Source organism: Castor canadensis, chromosome 8, assembly GCF_047511655.1.
Source record: "Castor canadensis chromosome 8, mCasCan1.hap1v2, whole genome shotgun sequence".
Taxonomy (NCBI): Eukaryota; Metazoa; Chordata; class Mammalia; order Rodentia; family Castoridae; genus Castor; species Castor canadensis.
The window spans coordinates 81,922,829-81,942,712 of NC_133393.1; the positions used below are offsets into that span (position 1 = coordinate 81,922,829).

The 19,884-nt window shown below is 34.7% G+C and overlaps 1 protein-coding gene across 7 annotated transcripts in view; it reads right to left on the reverse strand.

Moving 5' to 3' along the window:
- The window catches only part of Nell2 (neural EGFL like 2), a 374,296-nt gene that overhangs the window by 182,833 nt on the left and 171,579 nt on the right, over nucleotides 1-19,884 (reverse strand). For all 7 annotated transcript variants that reach the window (XM_074083192.1, XM_074083190.1, XM_074083188.1 and 4 more), the window contains 2 exons: nucleotides 10,438-10,529; nucleotides 7,264-7,366 (listed from right to left, as the gene is read on the reverse strand). In XM_074083192.1, the coding sequence (XP_073939293.1) occupies nucleotides 7,264-7,366; nucleotides 10,438-10,529 (195 nt within the window). The remainder of the gene's footprint in view (nucleotides 1-7,263; nucleotides 7,367-10,437; nucleotides 10,530-19,884) is intronic.

The following is a 19,884-nucleotide window of genomic DNA, read 5'->3' on the forward strand; positions in this document are numbered from 1 at the left end:
TTAATTGTGAAGCTATTTTCTCTATTTAAAATTAATATCTTCATTAATGCTTATAGGCGAATCACATACATGAGTACCAATAAAGTTCTTCTTTATGTGGAACTCAATTTCCTTCTTCAAGTTAATCCCACTCTCTTTGTTTCTTGACTTTGTAAATGTTACCTAGGCATGAATATTCTTATTATAGCTCTCCACACATTTGAAACAAGAAGAAGAAAACCTTCTTTGACTCAAATGAAGCCCTGCAATAAGATGATGACTCAATAGGAAGATAATCTGGGCATTTCCAATAGGTGTGGGTGACACTGAGCAAGCCACATGAAATGGGCCTATTGTGTCTAAAAAATGAAAAAGACAGCACAGCATTCTTTTCAAAAAACTTCCTGAATGTGTAAAAAAATGAAAATTATATCACTTTAATCTATTTTTCTCTGGGGATCTGCAAGGCAAAGTATGACTACTCAAAAGAAGAAGAAAATTTTTATGAATTACAGATTCCAGAGTCTTTATGATAGGAAAAAATGGAACTTTTATAAACACTGACATCAATCATGTATAATTTTTCAGCATTTCTTTCACCTATTTGAACGCCTTCTACAAAGATCACATTAGATGCTGAAATGAAAAGCTTGAACCCTAGATACAGAGTCTATGGAAATTACATAATTACACATCATTTGACAAATTTTTAAATGGCTTAATGCATAACTTATCTATCTAGTTTTAAATTGTCTAATGGGTTATTCTTTCAGCCCACATATAAAAGGACAAGAAGAGGATGTCTCATGTAATTCATCTATGCATAGGCAAGAAAAAGCCTTTTTATGAGAAAATCATGAAGAAGGAGTTCTAAACTGGTTCATCTTGTTTGTAGCCAAACTAATATCCATTGTGATTGACTAGTATACACATTCTGGCTTGTTGATGCTTATAATATTTTGAATTTCCCTCCAGAACTAATACATATCCTTCATTAAATGCAACTGTGATAGACAGTAAAAATACTATTGATAGAATTTAACAAGCCTTAATTCAAAACATGCAATGGTACCATTAAGAACAGATAGAAAAATTAAATAGGTTAGTGATTTCTACAACAACAAAATACAAAATGGGTATATGAAAACCAGAAGAATATGGTCAATAACAACATTTAAATGTCTTGGAAACTTAAACTTCCCTTGAGAAGGTTCTTCATAATTTAAGTTATGAAGATTAAGGCTGATTGTTAAGAAGAAGAAAAGTTAAAAATGCTTTCTCCTGTGCCCTTTTTTATTTTCTCATTTTTTAAGAAGTTAAATTATGACCATATTTCTTAAAATGTATTCCATTGTCTTTTTAGCCTAAAGGGGAACAATCTAGATGGCTTTTTATTTCATATGGTCCACTCCATAGTGTACATGGAGAATCAAATTCTAACACAATACTAATTCTCTGTATAATTTTACATGTAATGTTTCAAACAACTTTTAGAAGGCTGTGACTAAGAATGGGTACCATTTCTCATGCATTTTTACTTTTCTTTCTTGGTTTTATACTTTTCAAAGCTATATTTCAACTTTTCACTTTACTGACATCTCTTCTTCCATTTTTAAGAATTCACCAATATTACCTCTGCCATGTGATATGCCTCATCTATTGCAACCTCTTTTCACTCCTGCCTCTGTAATGGTGAGACTGCTTATCACAGCATCAAATGTCACACATGCACACAAACACACACTACACACTGCTTAGTTGCTGCAAGGATTTTCCAAGTGTGATCCTACTTCCACCATTTTCAGTAAAAATTTAAAAGTGCTTGGGATTTTAATTAACCCAAAAACTTGAAAACCAAAAACTTCAATCAAATTTCATTTACTATAAACAATGTCAGATAGCAATTTTGATTTATTTTCTTAAAAAAAAAACCTCCATTGGTTCTACTTATATTTTACTGTCTACATACAAAGTGCCCAGGTCAAAAGGTTCACTACTAATGGGTAGAAAATTCAGAATCAGTTGAAGAGGGCTGTTTCTAATCTGCAAGGAATAGCTTCAAAAATCAGAGAAGGAGTTGACAATACTATCTTCATAGTGCATTTTTATTCATATGTTTGACTTTTGAAGTTTGCAAATCTGAGTTTATATCTGATATCTGCTGCTTGCTGTCTGAGTAAATTACTAGCTATGTAAGTTAATTAACCTTTTTAAGCTTAAATTTTTCTTTTCCCTTTTAAAAACTTTTTAATGGCATAAATTAATTGCACAAAGTGTTTCTATTGTGATATTTAACTGTATGCATATAATGTCCTTTGATCAATAGTACCTTTAGTTTTTCTTCCTGTAGGATTAGGATAATTTTTACCATGTAAAAATATAAGATCATATAAGTAAGATCACAATTGTGTACTATTTGTTGATAACTAAAGCCATTAGAGTATTATTAATAAGCTAAACTCAAATATATTCACATCCAAATCACAGAAGAAAATTTAAATATGTGCTATAAGCAGGTGGATGGGTCAATTGCCTAATATAAACTGGCACTTCTTCATTTCTTCCAAGTTCTCTATTCTCTTTGTAAGAAATGTACATAAACTCTACTTTTCTATTAAGATAGAATTTCCTATACGATATAAACATGCATCTTTCATAACTGGGGAAGAAGTGATGGGTAGACACAAAAGGTGAGTGGGTAAGAGTGATATACACGATGGTAATACATAACCAGGAGGAATAGTGTACAATAATTGTGTGGTGAATATTTACTGGTTTTGCCTTATGCTTTTAGGAAAAGAAAAAAATAGTTATATTTTAGATGAACCACTCACTTCTACTGTCAGTCCAGGTGCTTACAGGAAAATGGACTCCACCTCTCTATAAGATAAAGCCACATCAATCAATGCATTCCATTGGTCTAGACACAATTTTTTCAGTTCAGGCTAGTGAAGATCATTGAAACTTGATTCAGGTACTTTTGTTCAACTCATGAGGTTATTAAACTTCTTCTTACACCTATCTGAATATCATAATGACATGAGCATTAGAATGTCAGGGGTCTACTTGAGAACACAGAAAGCCTGAAAACAGTCACCACAGAGAAGAAAAGCTGAGAGGCAAAGGTAGAGGATTTGAGATCTAAACCAAGAAATACCTGAAGCTAATTTTCCCTCTTCTTGTTGGGGCCCATATGTTCCATTTTCTGGCTAAATAGAAATTGGGTTTTCTATCACTTGCCCATAAAAGAATACTAACATATTTAGGCATTGTTTGCAAGATAATGTGTTTTCCTAGTGTTTCCCAAAGTGTTCATGTATGTGCATGAACATGAAAATACTAATAGCAATAGATTTTTTTCAGTTCACCTTAAGCAATGCACAGATCTAGCAGATGATTACATAATTTCACACATACCTATGCTTAGTAATGATACTAAATTTTACAAATTGAGTTAACAATCAATATAAAAATATTTTTAGTAATTATCAGTAATACACCAATACCAATGAACACGAAGGTGATAACTGAATATTGTGGTAAGCTATGGATTATCCAGACATGAAAGAACAATCTATACCAACCCAGTCATCCACATGTAAGTTTTCTCTTACTTAAAATTATGAGTTGTGATGAAGTAAATAATAAATTAAAGTGAGACATTAATGAGTAGTACTTAATCACCTTTAAGCAGAGAATGGGGGTGCCAAGGAGGGACAGAGGAAGGGAAGGAATGCAGATATAAAGCCACATACATTATTTCTGTATCTAAGTTACAGTCCTCCCTGTATCACCGAATCTCTGTATCACTTGGTAAAAGCATCCTTTTAAAAGGGCTCTCAAATATGGAAAAAAAAAAGAAAACTGAAAAGCTTTCCTGCTACATTTCTTCTGACCTGTTACTACAGAAGACAGCCAGCTGCAGGGTATCTCAAAAACAGTCTTGGTTGGATTTGGTTTGGTGCCTAGCAATTTGGAGCCTTATTTCAGTGCACAGCTTGGTTTCTGAGCACTGGCCAAGCCTCTAGTGGAAAGGTCAACACTTTCATCTCATGCTCTACCCTCAGGGAATATTTACTAACCACTGTTGAAAAACTTGCCCTTTCTGATGTAAACACTGTATGTTTAACACCAAGAAGACAGGGCTGGAAACTGGAAGCCAATTTTATTACAAATGAATTTGTCCCAATGTATGTGTAGGAGTTGACTTCTGACTCTAAAAAATTGAACTTTTTTTAGTTTTATTGTCAGACAATGCCCGGAGTCATTATTTATTCTGCATATTTGAAGTTAAATAGGCATACAATCTTTTTTATAAATAGTATTCCATGTTTCAAGAAGGGCCAAATCTAGACGGACACAGTGATGCATGACTACAACCTCAGCTACTCAGGATACTGAGGCAGAAAGAATACAAGTTTGCAGCCACCCACTCTGGGATACTTATTGAGATGACTCTCAAAAAAGAAAAGAAAAAAGAAAGAGAATTTATCACGGAATTTTTAGAGTGATGTCAAGGCCCCACCTCCTATCAACTATAACCAGAATCTCAGGCAGAGAGGGTGTATGTCATGGACTTGTCATTCTATTATTAAATATGCTATGAAAACACATTAACTTTTATACTGTAAAGAATTGAAATATTAAACAGGTTTTATAGTTAGCTTTTTCTCTCCACTTGTTTACTTTCTTTTTACAGTGTACTAGGATTCTTTCAGAAGGAAATGGATTTGGTTAGAACATCTCGAATCTGAAAAGTCCTAACTTTGGGACAAACTCTTGTCCCAAACCCCGTTGACTGACTTCTGTGGTATTCATCTCTCTAAGCAGCATCTGAACACCTGTACTAAATTAAAGATAATCATAATTTTTTAGAACTCCTCTTACATATGAAGGAGTCTATTTCTCCTCCCCTTGAATCTGAGCTGGCATATGGAAGAAATGATGTTATACCAGTTCTAGACTTCATCTTTAAAAGCCCCGAGCCATTGTTTAGTCTCACTAGTATCCTGCTGGAGACAACATAGGGAAAGTACTGAAAATAGGTGGAAACTGGGAGTCTTGGCTGTGCTCAGCCTCCCAGCCATCTCTACCACGATGCTCACAGAGAGAGGCTATCTTGAACCCCCTAGCCCTGCCCAACTTCCAATGAAAGCATAGGGAAACTAAGATCTGTCTGAATTTCTGACCCATGATATTTAGATCTATAATAAAACTGCAGTTGTGTTAAACTACTTTGTTTTGAGTCAGTTTGTTATATGGCAATAGGTAAATACTTAAAATGTGGCCCTGCTGCCCTCAGCATGGGCATCATCTAGGAGCATATTAGAAATGCAGATCCATGAGTCTGAACCCAGACTTACTGAATGGGGTTATAAGATCTTTGAGGTAATTGGATGCACATGGAAATTTGAGAAAACCCAACTTTGGCTGCCAAAGGCATTCTAGTCAAACTGCAATTGGAAGTCTCAAGTAAAAGGACTGAAACAAGCATTCTAGATTCTTATCAAACTCCACACACTCTCTGTTGAAGGCACTGGCTCAGGCACTATGAGGGTGAAAACTCTGATGTCCTCAATATATGTCTACTTGATTGTAGTTCTTTTTAGAAGTGTTTCCTCATCACAAAAAGCTACCCTAAAAGCTCCCTGAAAAGCAGACCAAGTCTTAAATCACTATGCAATTACCACAGCCCACACAGAACTGAGATTTAAAACTGTTCATTGACTGAATAGAAGATGAGCTTAAGCAAAACAAAACAAAATGAAAACAAAAACAGAAACAAAATGTTCCAACCTACTATAAGGGAGGGAGGTGACAGATGTCTACTTTTGATAGAGTTGGTTAAAAAGAAACAAAATAGTGTCAGTTTCGTAAAATTTCTTGTATTCCAACAAGTTCTAGTAGCTTATTTGAGGCAGTTAGTTTACATTCATTATGAGCACTAATTACGTTGTCATATTAGGTATTATGTATAGAAATGAGTACAAGGACTCAGTCCTGTCATGCAGGTACAGAGCCTACTGCAGGAAGTGGCCACACAACTATACAATTTCAACATAATACAGGAAGGTGCATGTAATTTCATGATTGGCAGGATCTTAAAAAGTTTCATATAACTAATGCTCTAGTTTACTGTTTGAATCTACTATATGGCCCCAAGTTTAAGGACATTTAGTGAAAGGAACTCACTGCCTCTCCAGGCAGTCCCTTACATTTCTGAGCAGCTTGGGTTCTGACATTTTCTTACATTGAACTAAAACTTTAAGTTCCTTCTACTGATTCTCAGAGGCAACACAAAACAAGCAATGCATATCTATGCATTCATCTACTTCTCTGTAGTCTAGAAGCCTGTGAATAAAAAAGAGTAGAACTGATGAGGAGTCTGAAGCAGTCATGAGGGAAAGTATTGCAGATCAACTACAGAAACAAACTGAGGAGAAATGAAAAATAAGCTAAAAACTTTTGCCAAGCAACAGTAACTGTCAATAAGATAACTAAATCAACACTGTGTATCTTTCTTCAGCAGAGGTGGGCTGACTCAGACCCAGCACAGAGAGAGAGGTTTAGAGATCCAGAGCTTGAGACAGGTACCAGCATGCAGCAGAAATGCTTGGGCCATGCTGATTCAAATTCAATTCAGCAAATATATCATGACTACCTTCCATGCACTAAATTCAGTCATGTACTTCCTACACATGTATGAAAACAGAATGGAATAATGAAGTCTGTTAAAAATTATTTTTAAAGGTGGGGAGAGGATAAGAAAGTGTAACAGAGAGATTAATTTGATCAAAGTACAGTATATGCATGTAGGGAAACATCACAATGTAACCTCTTTGTATAATTAATATAAGCTATCCAAAAATATTGTAATGATCAGATCAGGGTGATTGGCATATGACCTCAGACTTATACTGTTTCTTTGTGTTGGGAACATTCAAAATCCTTTCTAGTCACTATTTTGGAATATCTAATTAATTTTTGTCAACAAGTTATCCTACTGTACTACAGAACATTAAAAGTTATGCCTCCTGTCCAGTGTACCCCTGTACCCATAAACCATCCTCTCTTCATCTTCCCTCCATTATACCTTTCCTCGGCTTTGGTAACCATTACTCTGTTCTGTACTTCTTTGAGATCAACATTTCAGTTTCCAAATACAAGTATGACCATGGTATATGTCCTTGTGTCCCTAACTTATTTCACTTAACAGAATGTCCTCTAGTTCTATCCATGCTCTTGCACATAACTAATCTTACTTTATAAAACAAAAAGTCTTACCTTTGCAGACTTTGCAGCAACTATGAGACAAGGTAATCTGCTGAGACTCTGCACAATCTAAATCTGGACAGCCTGAACTTTCAACAAGTTTCATGGTCTGGTCCTGTAAAGGCAACAGAAGAGAAATCCCTGGAATTCATAACTAGGTCTTAAACAGAAGTTTCCAGACCCAGCATATGACAAGGTTCTTCTAACATGCAGTGAAGTGTTTATCCTGAGGACCTATGCATAGGTCATAAGCTCACTCCAAAGAAAGGACATTAAAATCCTACTGGAAAGCCATCAGAAGAGAAAGCAGTTTCAGGATTCAGAACACAGCATACTACAGCCATGTCAAACATCACGGTAATCCTAAAACTTTCTGTTACTTTCATAGCACATTTGCAAATCTAATGACAACTGTGGCAATGACAGAGAAAGAATTAGATCAACAATTCACTTTGAAAACAACTGTAAATAAAAATTGAGCTTTTTTAAACATGGTAATTTCAAAGTTTTCTTATAAAGTTCTGAGAGTCTCACTTTTGATTCTATAAGAAAAATGAAGATGGGATTCTAGTGTCTCAAAAATTAATGTCTAGCATATTTTCTGTAACACAGATGGTATTCCAATATTTTCTTGAATGAATGAATAAACCAATATAAAATCATTATAGTTTCAGCAACCAAAATAAGTTAAACCCTTCTCAAAGAAAAACCAAAACAGAAATTCCTTTTCTGTCAACTATAGCCCTGTTGTTGAAGTGAATATCTGACTTCTATGCTGTCATCTCTGATCTCTTAAGAATAAAGGTTTCAACAATATCACATTATGCTTATCAGTACAAAAGTAGTAAAATAACTTCTGGAACTTGTAGGCTTCCACTTTTACCTCTGCTCTATAACTTAAGAGTTTTGGTTTCATTTCTATAAGAAATTCTTTCCTAAAAGAAGGACACATTTCAGTAACTGCATTTTTCTGGCTTATTTATGTCAAGGTCCTGCTCCAGATCATAATCTCGTATCAAGAAAATGGCAGAAGACATAATGCTGTGGAGTAAAATTCAAGTCTTCCTTTGGTTTTACAGTAATGTCAGTTCTGGTAATCTTAAGTTCAAAACCACAATATTGTTCTGTGGTAAAGTCACAGACCCCTAGGACATATTTTCAAGGCCACAAAACTAACAATAAAAGAACAAACTGGAACCAGAATTGACAGCCCAGAAAATGGAAGCATGCGAGATCTGTCAATTACCTAAAGTTGTGAATACAGGAACTAAGGGCCTAAAGGGAAAAGAAACAGTGGGAGTTCTTATGGTCAAGAGTTCAGTCACGAACTCAAAAGCTTGTGTTGATCTGAGAGAGCCATGCGGTCTAATCAACAGCCACTCGCTTATGTGGCTCTTCAACACTGTGACTGTAAAATAAAAGATTCTGAAGATGGAGCATGACAAGAGCATGGAAAATGTTTCATTAATAATTTCTATGTTGATTTCACTTGATATGGTAATGTTTTAGATATGTGAGATAAATACTAAAAATTCATCCCGACAAAAATGGTGGGTATCCCATGCATAACATTCTACTGGATAGCACAGCACTTACAGAGTAGAAAATGCTTTGTGCCTTTTGTTTAAATAAGTAAAAGGTAAGGTTTATCTAATATTTACTAAACACCTACAGTGTTTCCTATATATAGACTTCCAACTAAATGAACTTTAAATCAAATCACTTTATAGCACTTCTAAAAATCAAAGAAACAAATGTCCACGTAAATTTTTAAATCACAACAATCAGTATTATGGAGTGCATGCACAAACACACTGAAGCAGAGAGATTTCAAGTGCCCTCTAAACTCAGAGCTGGTATTTCAAAGTTAGAGATTACCACTAGAAACCAACAGACACAAAGTTTTCTACTGTCCTTAAAGTAACTTTTTCTCTGATTCCCTTTTATCATTTTGGAATTACTAGATCTCATGCCAAGTCTTCCAAATCCTTCTACCTACAGTGGGACTTACTCCACTAGAAATAGCACTGGCAGAAGGTGCAACTAGTGAAAATTCCATCTTGAAATTCATGATAATGTTCCTATGCCTCACTTCTCTTATCTTTAAAATGCAACCTAATCAGAGGAATGCCAATTTAAAACCAAAAGAGACAGTATGAGTACTTTGTAATGGCAGGAAAAAGTGATGGCTTTTATGCTCTAGATATGAAGTCTGTCACAGTCTTGTCTCTTTACATCTCCTCCTTGTTTATCCCAAGGGATTTCCAAAATGAGGTGCATAAAATGGATCTTCTTTCATGTTTAAATTATCATGATAAATTCTTATGAGTTTCCTTTTACAAACTCTTAATAATCATATAGATGTTCCCAGTTTACTGGTGCTACAAGCCGAGTAAATCACTCATTTTAATTTTTATATAACCTCTACATCCCCAAATCATTCTCAAATCCATACAGAGGAAGCATTTAAAGAGGAAAACTAAAGATCAAATTTAATATAACCCTATAGCAGACACTTCATATGTAGACAGTTTCCTTCTGATAAGAGTATGGATTGACATATAACAATAGGTCAGGAAACATAACATTTAGTTTTTAAAAGGCAAATATGAAAAGCACTCAAAAACAAACAGCTTTTTAGGCCAAAAGTGAAGGAGCAGAGTTCAAAAGAAACACACTGGTTTCAGAAATATGCCTCAAGAGACCAAGGAAAGTAAATTTTTAAGAAATTCTCACTTTAAAATACTCCTGACAGGTGAATAAAATCAATATGGATCTCATCTCCATACAACTAACTTTTATTAAGTAACTTTATGTTTTGTTTTTAATTGAACTGAGTTATAGTTCTCAACTAGGTCAAAATCATGAGCGACAAGAGCTGAGTCTGTCTTTACCTTCCCTCTTTGATTGTTTAAAGCAGTAAATGAGGAGCTGATTTGAATTCGAAAAATATAAGACAATTTCAAAAAACTTTAATGAGACAGAAGAGCAATTTTATTTATTGCAAAATTACGGTATTAACTTATGGTTTTGAAAGCTTTTGGGTATTTCTTTACATTTGAACTATAATTGATACTTTGAATTTTCTGTCTTTGAAGAGTATTATAAGGGTGAGCTTTTAAAGAAATATTTACTATGTTTATATAATTGAAATAATTCTGAAAGACCCATGACAAGTCTCCTTACCTTGCATTCATATAAAACACACACACCAGAAGAGGAATAGACTGTATTTCGTTCTCCTTCAAAGTAGGTTCGTCCTTGAAATTGGCATATGGCTTTGGAATAAAAAATACATATATTGACGTTTTAATAGAGAAAACAATTTCACATTTTCCTAGACCCCATTCAAAGTGTTTGAATGATTATAAACTTAAATTTAATCGACTATAAGGTACACATAAATGTAAACTTAAATTAGCATCTTGCAAATTGAGAGAGTGAAATGAGGTACAAAAAGGATAATGAGGTACTCTGACTTGCATTGCATTGCATTAGAAGTCAGAATAAGACTCTGGAAAAGGAGTTTGAAAAGCAGACTCACAGCCAATTACCTGCCTGATAGATGATGTCCCACTTAAGACATATTAAATAGGTAGTTAGGGTGGCAACAAATCACCAGCAGTAAAGAATGAAACAGGTTCATTTTTACATACCATTATGGAATTTTAAAACATAAAATTAGATTAAAAAAGCAATCTTAACTTCAGCATGTGTATATAAACTTTATGTTTTATAATTCAGTAATATCTTATTTATAAGCATATATGAGTTGACACAGTCCCATATGTAGGAAGTCAAGGTAACTCAATCTGCTTCTATCTCAATGGCATAAAAATTAAAAACATGACTCAGAAACATAGAAAACCATGTTTTAACTAGTTAAAAAACGTACACTATCAAGTAATCTCTTCATGAAACTTGCAAACTATTCACAACTCATAGAAACATTTAGCCAAAAGAAACTGTTTACTTATTTTGAAATGAGTACTTCCTGCCATCTAGGTTGATTCAGCTCTTACAGAGGTGGAGTCTCCTCCTTGATGCTAATGAAGCCTAACTTTTAGGGTCTTACTCTGGCTTAGGCTCCTTCAAAGATTCTAAACTCAATTTTGCATTTATAATTTTGCATCGTCTTTCTCTGAAAGGACATCCAATATTGCAAATGATGCGAACAGATTCTGCTACTTTGTTTCCCATATTTACTAAATCCAACTCATTATTTTAGCCATATAGATCTTACAAAGTAAATGTGTACATTAGCTTTTAATTCCATTATGTAAATTAGAAGAAATTCATTCTTTGGAATTTATATTTTCCCATTACCTTTTTTCAATTTTATTACCATATATTCATTGTACAGGGGGATTCATTGTGCCAATTCTGTTACACTGTACATTGGTTAGCTAACCCCCACTCTCTCCCCACTGCATCCCCTGCCCTGTCCCACTTAAAGCAATTGCAAGAGGTTTCTTTCTTCTGTTGCATATATGTATATGAAGCCCATCAACCATTTTCCCTCACCTTCATCTCCTTCATTTACTCGCCCCTCCACAAGTATCGCCACACACTGTACCTACTTTATAGTCCTGTCTTTCATTATTAATTCCAAAGTCAATGTTCAAAGGGGTATTTTGATGTATCCCAACTATGAGTATACTTTACTTTAGTCAAGCATCAAATTGCCAATAACAATTGGTAACACAGAAATTAGACACACTCGTGTAACATCAATATATTTTTGTGTAAATATTACTACTTACAGTACAACTCAACTTTCATCTTCACCAAAAATTGTTTAAACTGCACATTTAAATAATGGAAACCATGCACATGTTTAAGAAGTCATCCTTCAACTAATCTCCTTGCTCAGTTTATATTAGCAAATTTGACTACATAATACATGTTTATCAGCCAATTGATTATAAATTTGTGCTGGAAAAGAATACAACTTCCTTGCATATATTATGTTACTTAAAGGCTGGCTGAAGCTTTCTAGATCATGAACATTCAAAATGAAACTACAGACATGTCAGTTGCACATTATGAATTAAAATAGCATGTGCACTTACTTAATGAACCCAAGTGATTACAAAATACATTTCTTCAAAGTGTAATTTAGAGTGTACTTTTTTTCCTTATGAAATCCAGTAAACTCAAAATACCAATATTTGATATATATTGCATGTTTAATTATACTTAATAAGTACCACATTTTGTAAGATGAGAATAAATAAAACCTTTCTTCTATTCAGCACCTGCCTTTTAAAGGTTTCTAAGCCAATTATATGACTTGATGACTACAATCAATTCAAGTTTGAAGGCATGTAGAAGAAAAAAAACCTGATGTTCCAACACAGAGGGGAAAGGAAACACAGTAAAACAAAACAAAAATCAAACAACAGCAACAAAAAAACCACAAGGATAAAACCTCCTTATACAGTCTTAGGATAATCTGATAATCATGCTGAGCAAATGGACCTTCTGTTCTAAACTCTTAATTCAAAAGACTCAAATAGGCAACATGTGGGACAATAGAGCTTGGCAGAAGGAAAAAGCACAAAAAATGAATGAGATCACAATTGCTTCATTCCCTTTCAAGCAATAAGCACAAACTGTGAACTTGGCTTAATGAGAAGCCAAAGTAAGTGAATTTTGTCTCATTTCTTTTTTTTTTTCATCAGTTATTGTGATTCTTTATAATTCTAAGCTTTATGTGGAATATTCAATAATGCCAGTAAGATATATTTTCCTGAATCTCTATAGGGGAAAATATGAAGAAACTCAGAAAAGTTATAAACATTCCTGAAAACACTGTAAGGAATAATGAAAATACCACTAAAATGGTTGTGGAACTTTTCAAAGGAAAAATTTGAGGTAGTAATAGTAATCTGAATCTGTTCAAACATTTAACAAATATGTACTGAGCTCCTTCCTACATACTAAATATCCTGCTAAGTACGAGGGTACAAAAATGAATGAGACATGATTTGTGCCTTCGCTACCTGATAGAGCAGATAGACTCACACAACTAAATGCAACAGGACTCAAACTGAAATTCTATAATTAAACAATGCCTAAGTTGCAGGGGGGAAAAGGAGACTAAGTGGTGAACTGGGAAGGGAGAGGGGATCAAATTTAAGGAAACAAACAAATGAGAGTAGATCAAGGACTCCAACTCTGGTAACAGCAGGAAGTCATCATCAACTTAGGGCAAAAAAACAGGAGTGGGAAATAGTTTTATAGGAGCCCAATGTGAGTTAGGTAGAGAGGCTTCCTAAGGAGAGCTACAATCCTGAAAGCACAGCTTCTGCCAGAGAAGCTGCCTGGTGCAGAGGAACTGGAAAGAAATATGGCTAACCCTTTCCCCCATTCTTATAGTTTCCTGTCAGCATCTCCCACTGGAAAACCTACACAAGCTAGCTGTCAAGGAGACCAAGGTGATGCAGTTAGCACAAGTGAGGTTCCTGGAGTACAGAGCAGGAGAAAGAACGGATCTGGGAGCACGAAGTTCCCAGGCAGGACAGTTCACTGTAGGCATTAAGAGGTCTCGTTCACAAGGATGGGTTGCCAAGAAGACTATAAGTGAAGTTCATGACAGTAAGTTTTGAAGAGAAAAAACAGACACATATTTTTCAAATGTGATTCTACTTTAAGGAAAAATCCAGACAGTTTATCTAAACAACTTCCATAGGCAGCCAGAGGGTAAAATGAAGGAACTGAGCCCTGGGAGGATCAAATGTCTAAACATTAGAGGGAAAGCAGATCATTCCATGTCCTGATGTTAACCAAGGCCTGCCAATGCCAGTATCAGGGTCAAAGTCTCAGAGATGACAGTAATCCCTATGATTGCCACAGTGACCATCTCTAGAATTCCTTAACTGAGAAGTATGTGCCTGCTTGCTTTTTCCACTATAAGTAAAAGAAATCATGTTCTCAACAAAACAGTGAAAGAATATCATTTTCTGCATTTATTTCTTCTTTAATTGCACTCGCACAATCATATTCAGAGCTTCCTTTCTTTCCTAACTTTGTGTGTGTTCGTTAAGTGTGCATGTGTGAGCATACACAGCATTATGTTTCTTGTGCCATAACTCTGGATTCCTACATCTTAAGTCATTTACCATCCTGAAGCAGAATTATATCAATTAGGCCATATTTTTAAAAATCTATGTTGAATGATTGAAAGAATACATTACGTATGTTTTTTACATGAAGATATGATGCTTTATATATTTTAAGATATAAAGCTTCTAGGCAGATTATATTAATTCAATCATGTAGGCTTTTTACTTTCTGGACCAAGAAGCTAGATTCATTTAAAATCAGTCTAACCTACAGCACTATCGCTATTGCTTAGTTATTATTAATCAATGTCAAACGTATATTTACTGTAACTGCGGTGTTGCTGCTGTTTATTTAACTCCAGAGGGTGCCACTCCCATCATGGTCAATATGAAATATGTCACCCAGATATTTCTAGCATACAGTCTGTTCAGGAGTTATGAGGACATTCATAAGTACTCAGGGAAATTTAATAGGATGATATAGTAATTGGTGTATATATTTTACCAAAGCTATACACTAAGTACATAGTTACTAGTACCACAATTATGAGAATTTGCAAAATCAATTAATATGAATGCTTTTCACTTGGTTTCCCCCAAATTTAACAATGTAAATACAATTAACATCAAATAGAAAGTCAGGAGATAGAATGCACATTTGACAATCATCAGTTGTTAAAAAGTGAAAGTATAGGCCAAGCACAGATGGCTCACATCCATAATCCTAGCTACTTGGGAGGCTGAGATCAGGAGGATCGCAGTTGAGGCCAGCCTAGGGAAATAGTTCTTGAGACACCCATCTCCAAAATAACCATAGAAAAACTGGCTGGAGTGGTGGTTGAAGTGGTAGAATGAGTACTTTACTAGCACAAAGCCCTGAATTCTAATCCCAGTATTACAAAGGGAAAATATAACACAGATTGAGAAACTGATGAGAGAAGCTAGTAACGTGAACATTCTAAATCACACAATAAAATTCTGATTTTCTGGTCATTAATGCAGAACAACTGCAATCTCCTCTAAAGAGACCCAAATCTACTTTTGCTAACTTTCGTAGAAAAAAATTATCCAAATCCATATACAAGCAAATGGTATATCATATTTCACTTATAAACATTTTCTTGCTCACTACATATCTTGCTTCTTCTTTCTATTCATGAAATGAAAATTTATGCTTCTACTTTAAATTTCCTACTTGGTATCAACACCTTTAAAATGGTCCAACACAAAAATTAAAAGCTATAGATAGCAAGAAAAAAGCCAGTAAAATTCACTTAGGTAAGATATGCTACTTATGGCTTCTTTAAAATTCTTTTGAGAATGTCAACTATCAGTGATCTTTAGATTGATTAAGCTATCTGCCAAGGGAAGAAGACTGCATGATGTTTTTTGAAATCTTTATTTCCTTTGGGAGGGCTCTTAAAAATTCCATGTATAATAATAAGGACCTCATTTTGAGTCAATGATAGTTATTTGTTAGTAGAACACAAATAAAAGTTGTTGGAAGAGAAAATATAATTTTCTATACTATAATTACATATATTTGTATTTTATAGTTTTTGAAAAAGAATGTACAATAAGTGTGTGCATGAGGCAGGCTGAATTAAAACAAAAATCATAAAAGTGTTCCAATATTTTTTAAAGACGCCAATCAGCTGTGCTGCATCTACACAGCCCATAATTTAGATGTGATCTGGACTCATTGGGAGCCAGTTCTTAACAATATGGTTGTAATAAAATCTTGAGCACTAACTGATATGAGTTTATCTCTCTCTGTTCTCTACAATACTTAAGACTGTTATAGCACTAAACGTATTTTCCTTTTCTTTTTGTATCTTTCCTACCTGAGGATAGGGGCAATGTCTTACTTTCCTTCAATCTTATTCAGCACCTAGCACAGGCCATGCACAAAAAAACTCTCAAGGTTTGTTCAATTTTTGCTTTTTTTTTTGCTAAATTCTCTCCCTGCTTCCTGTTTAATGAAACTAAATTAACTAAACCTCTGTAAGTCCTGCTTTTTCTTCTACATTTCATCTCATTTTTTGATTTTGCATCATAATTTCAAAACTTTAATTATAAAGGTTCTACAAACTGGGTTTCATACAAAAATTCTGCCCCTTCTATAAAGTGATCAAAACAGCTGAAGAAGGGCAGGTGTGTCTATAAGTTAGTAAAAAAGTACCTCTTTAGTGTCACAGTAATAACTTATTGACATGCATTACACACATTAACATGCTCAAAGGATGTCTACTTGGACAAATGGATGATAAAACTTTCTCCTTCCCTTCTCAGTAACAACAATTTCTGTGAGTCAATGCTATCTGAAATCAACAGAGGTTCTGAGTGCTTAAATAATTCACAAGCTCATTAATTATACATGATTGCTTCCTTTAACTAAATCTCATTAATTGTTTGGGAATTTAGTTATTTGCAAAACTAATATTAGCATTTAGGAAATGAGATGAAGAGAGTAGCTGTACAGCTCCCAAGCCTTTCCCATTTGATGTACATCATGTCCTTGGGCTTCTAAAGGAGCAAAGAGTGCTTCTCCTAGGAGGCCTAAATTTAGGTCAGTAGCCTATTCTTCCAAAAAGAGAACACACCCTGAAATACAATAAATCCAGCAGTAGTGAAGCAAAGGAAAATAAAAATAACTTCCAGAACAAAATAAGAGAAAACTCAAATACTCAGTCCAGACTGGCCTTTGGGTAATGAGACCTATAACCCAAGTCCTGTTTCCCAAGTTGGGAAAAGAAATATCAGATATTTAGAGGATACCAGCAAAAGGACAAGGTCTATTGATGGCAAGAGGGATTTAGTGTTTTTGACTTTAACTTAATATTACTCAATTAAATTGTAACTAAAATACATCCTGAAAGACTCAATTTAACTATATTTCCAACACTAGCCTTATTCTTAATTCTGACTCATATACCATAGAATGGAGTCTAGAAAAAAAAAACAACAATGTAATCAACCCATGATCTTTTTTACTATAAACCACACATCATCACTCAATTAAGAGATTACAGAGAAATAGTGACTCTTTCCAAGAAAGCTTCCTGTGTGCCAGCAACACAAGAAGAGGTAAAGTATTCAAGGGATAGCTCTCTGAGGAAAATATGTTAAAGTGCAGTTTCCTGAGAGATATATTAATAATCCCTTCCATTATGCAAGAACTGTGAGCCAAAGGAAAAGAAGAAGCATAATGTTAATTAAATGGAGCTAGTTCTGTATAGAACAAGAGATAAAAGAGATGGTTCAATGAGGAGTGAAGGGAGTGTAGAGGAAGCCGTCAGGGACAGAAGAATCTAAAAGTAGACCTGAGATGAAGCAGAAAAGAATAAAATGAGAAACAGGAGAAGCAAAACAATTTCCAAAAATAAGCAGCAAGGATGGCCACTCCTGAAAATGAGAAACATTGACAGAGAACAGACTGTCCATCAGGCACCTTCCCAGCCTTCAGGACCATTCAGCTTAGTTTGGGAAACAAGGGGCACAGGCACAGGTAACTACATATGATGCAGAGAGGAAGGACAATGTCTTAGAAAGGTAGAACTGGAGATGCTTCACAGAAGTGCAGCATTTGCAAATGAGCACTGATGGAGAAGCACTTTCATGTGATTTAAACTGGTGAAAGAATACTTGTGCTATACACAGAACAAAACAGAATAATAGTCATAATAATATGCTTTGTACCAGGACCCTAATGAACATCCAGCTAAGATGCCTATATAGGCTGGAAAAGATTCATTATGAACTGAGTTTACCTGTATTCCCAGCCAGCTGGGCCAATGGTTCTCAAATGTGGATGGTATAATACAATCACTTGAAGAGCATTCAAAACTCTCTGTCTCCCAGCAGCATGCTAGACCAAGTGGAATGAATCTCCAAAGGTAAGAATTAGGTCTTTCATTTTTTAAAGCTGTTCAAGATCAGCTGTATTGAAAAAAGTATTTTATTATGCACAGAAAAAGAAACTAAGAGAAAAACTTAAGATTTGAACAGAAACAGTCACATAGATATTCAGTAGGAGCCCTTTTATTTACATTTATCTGCCTGAGTATTTTGTCCATTGTTTAAAAATAATAAGTTAAATTGAGAAATAACAGGTAACAATAAATATGTCACTTAAACATTTTAATTTTTTGTGTGTTACACTGGGAATTGAACTCATGGCTTCACATTTGCTAGACAGTGCTCTATCACTTGAGTAACACCTCCACCCCTTTTTTGTCTGGTTATTTTTGAGAAAGTCTCTTGCATTTTGCCCAGGCTGGTCTGGACCATGATCTTCCCATTTGACTCTTCCTATCATTGCTAGGATAACAGGCACATACCACTACTCCTAGCTTTTTCACACTGGGATAGGGTCTTGCAAACATTTTTGCCTGGGCTAGTCTTAAATCACGATCTTCCCAATCTCAGCATTCTGCATAGCTAGAATGCCAGGTGTGGGCCCTGCTATGGGTTTGTGAGATGGGGTCTCACAAATTTTTTGCTTGGGCTGGCCACAAACCACTATCCTCCCAATCTCAGCCTCCCAAGCAACTAGGATTACAGGAGTGAGCCACTGACACCCAACTAAACATTCTAATTTCAAACACACAACCATGCATTCATCAAAATTTTCATTTTGGTTATTTTTTGCTTTTTAAATTTATTTTTTCCTTTTAATGAAGACAAAAATTACACACATTTATGAAATATAGTGTGATATTTCAACATGTTTATACAATGTATACTAATCAAGTCAGAATAATTAGCATTTCCAACTCATCATTCATAAGACATATATATATATATATATATATAAAATACTGTGTATTATGCTCAGTCTCCCATGTGCAGAGCACTAGAGACTATGCCTCTTATGAACTGTGTTCTACTGCCCCCTATGCAAACTCCCACCATCCCTTCTCCCCCTACATTTCCTTGCCTTGAATAATTCTGCTCTCTTCTACACTGAGATAAACCTTTTTCGCTTCTACATGTGAAAGACAACATGTGGTATTTCTTTCTGTGCCAGTCTTATTTCACTTAATATACTGTTTTCCAGTTCTATCCATTTTATCACAAATTACAAGATTCAATTTCATTTTATGGCTAAATAACATTCCATCGTTTATGTATACCACATTTTATTATCCACTTGTTTGTCAAGGGTCAACCAGGTTGATTCCATACTGTGTCTATGGTGAAAAGCTCTATAATAGACAGGGAGTGCAGGAATCTATTTATTATATTGATTTCAAATTCTTTGGACATATTCCAGAAGTATTATAACTAGATCATATGGTAGATGTATTTTCAGTTTCTTGAGGAGACTTTCATACTGTTCTCTATAGAAGTTATACTAATTTATTTCCCCACCAAAAGTGTATGAGTTCCCTTTACTCCACATCTTTGTTAGCGTTTGTTGTTTTTTGCTTTATTGGCAATAGTCACTCTGCCTGGGATGAGATGATATCCCATTATGATTTTGATTTGCATTTCCCTGCTAATTAGTTATTGTAAGCATTTTTCATACTTCTTGGCCATTTGTATTTGTTCTTCTGAGGAATGC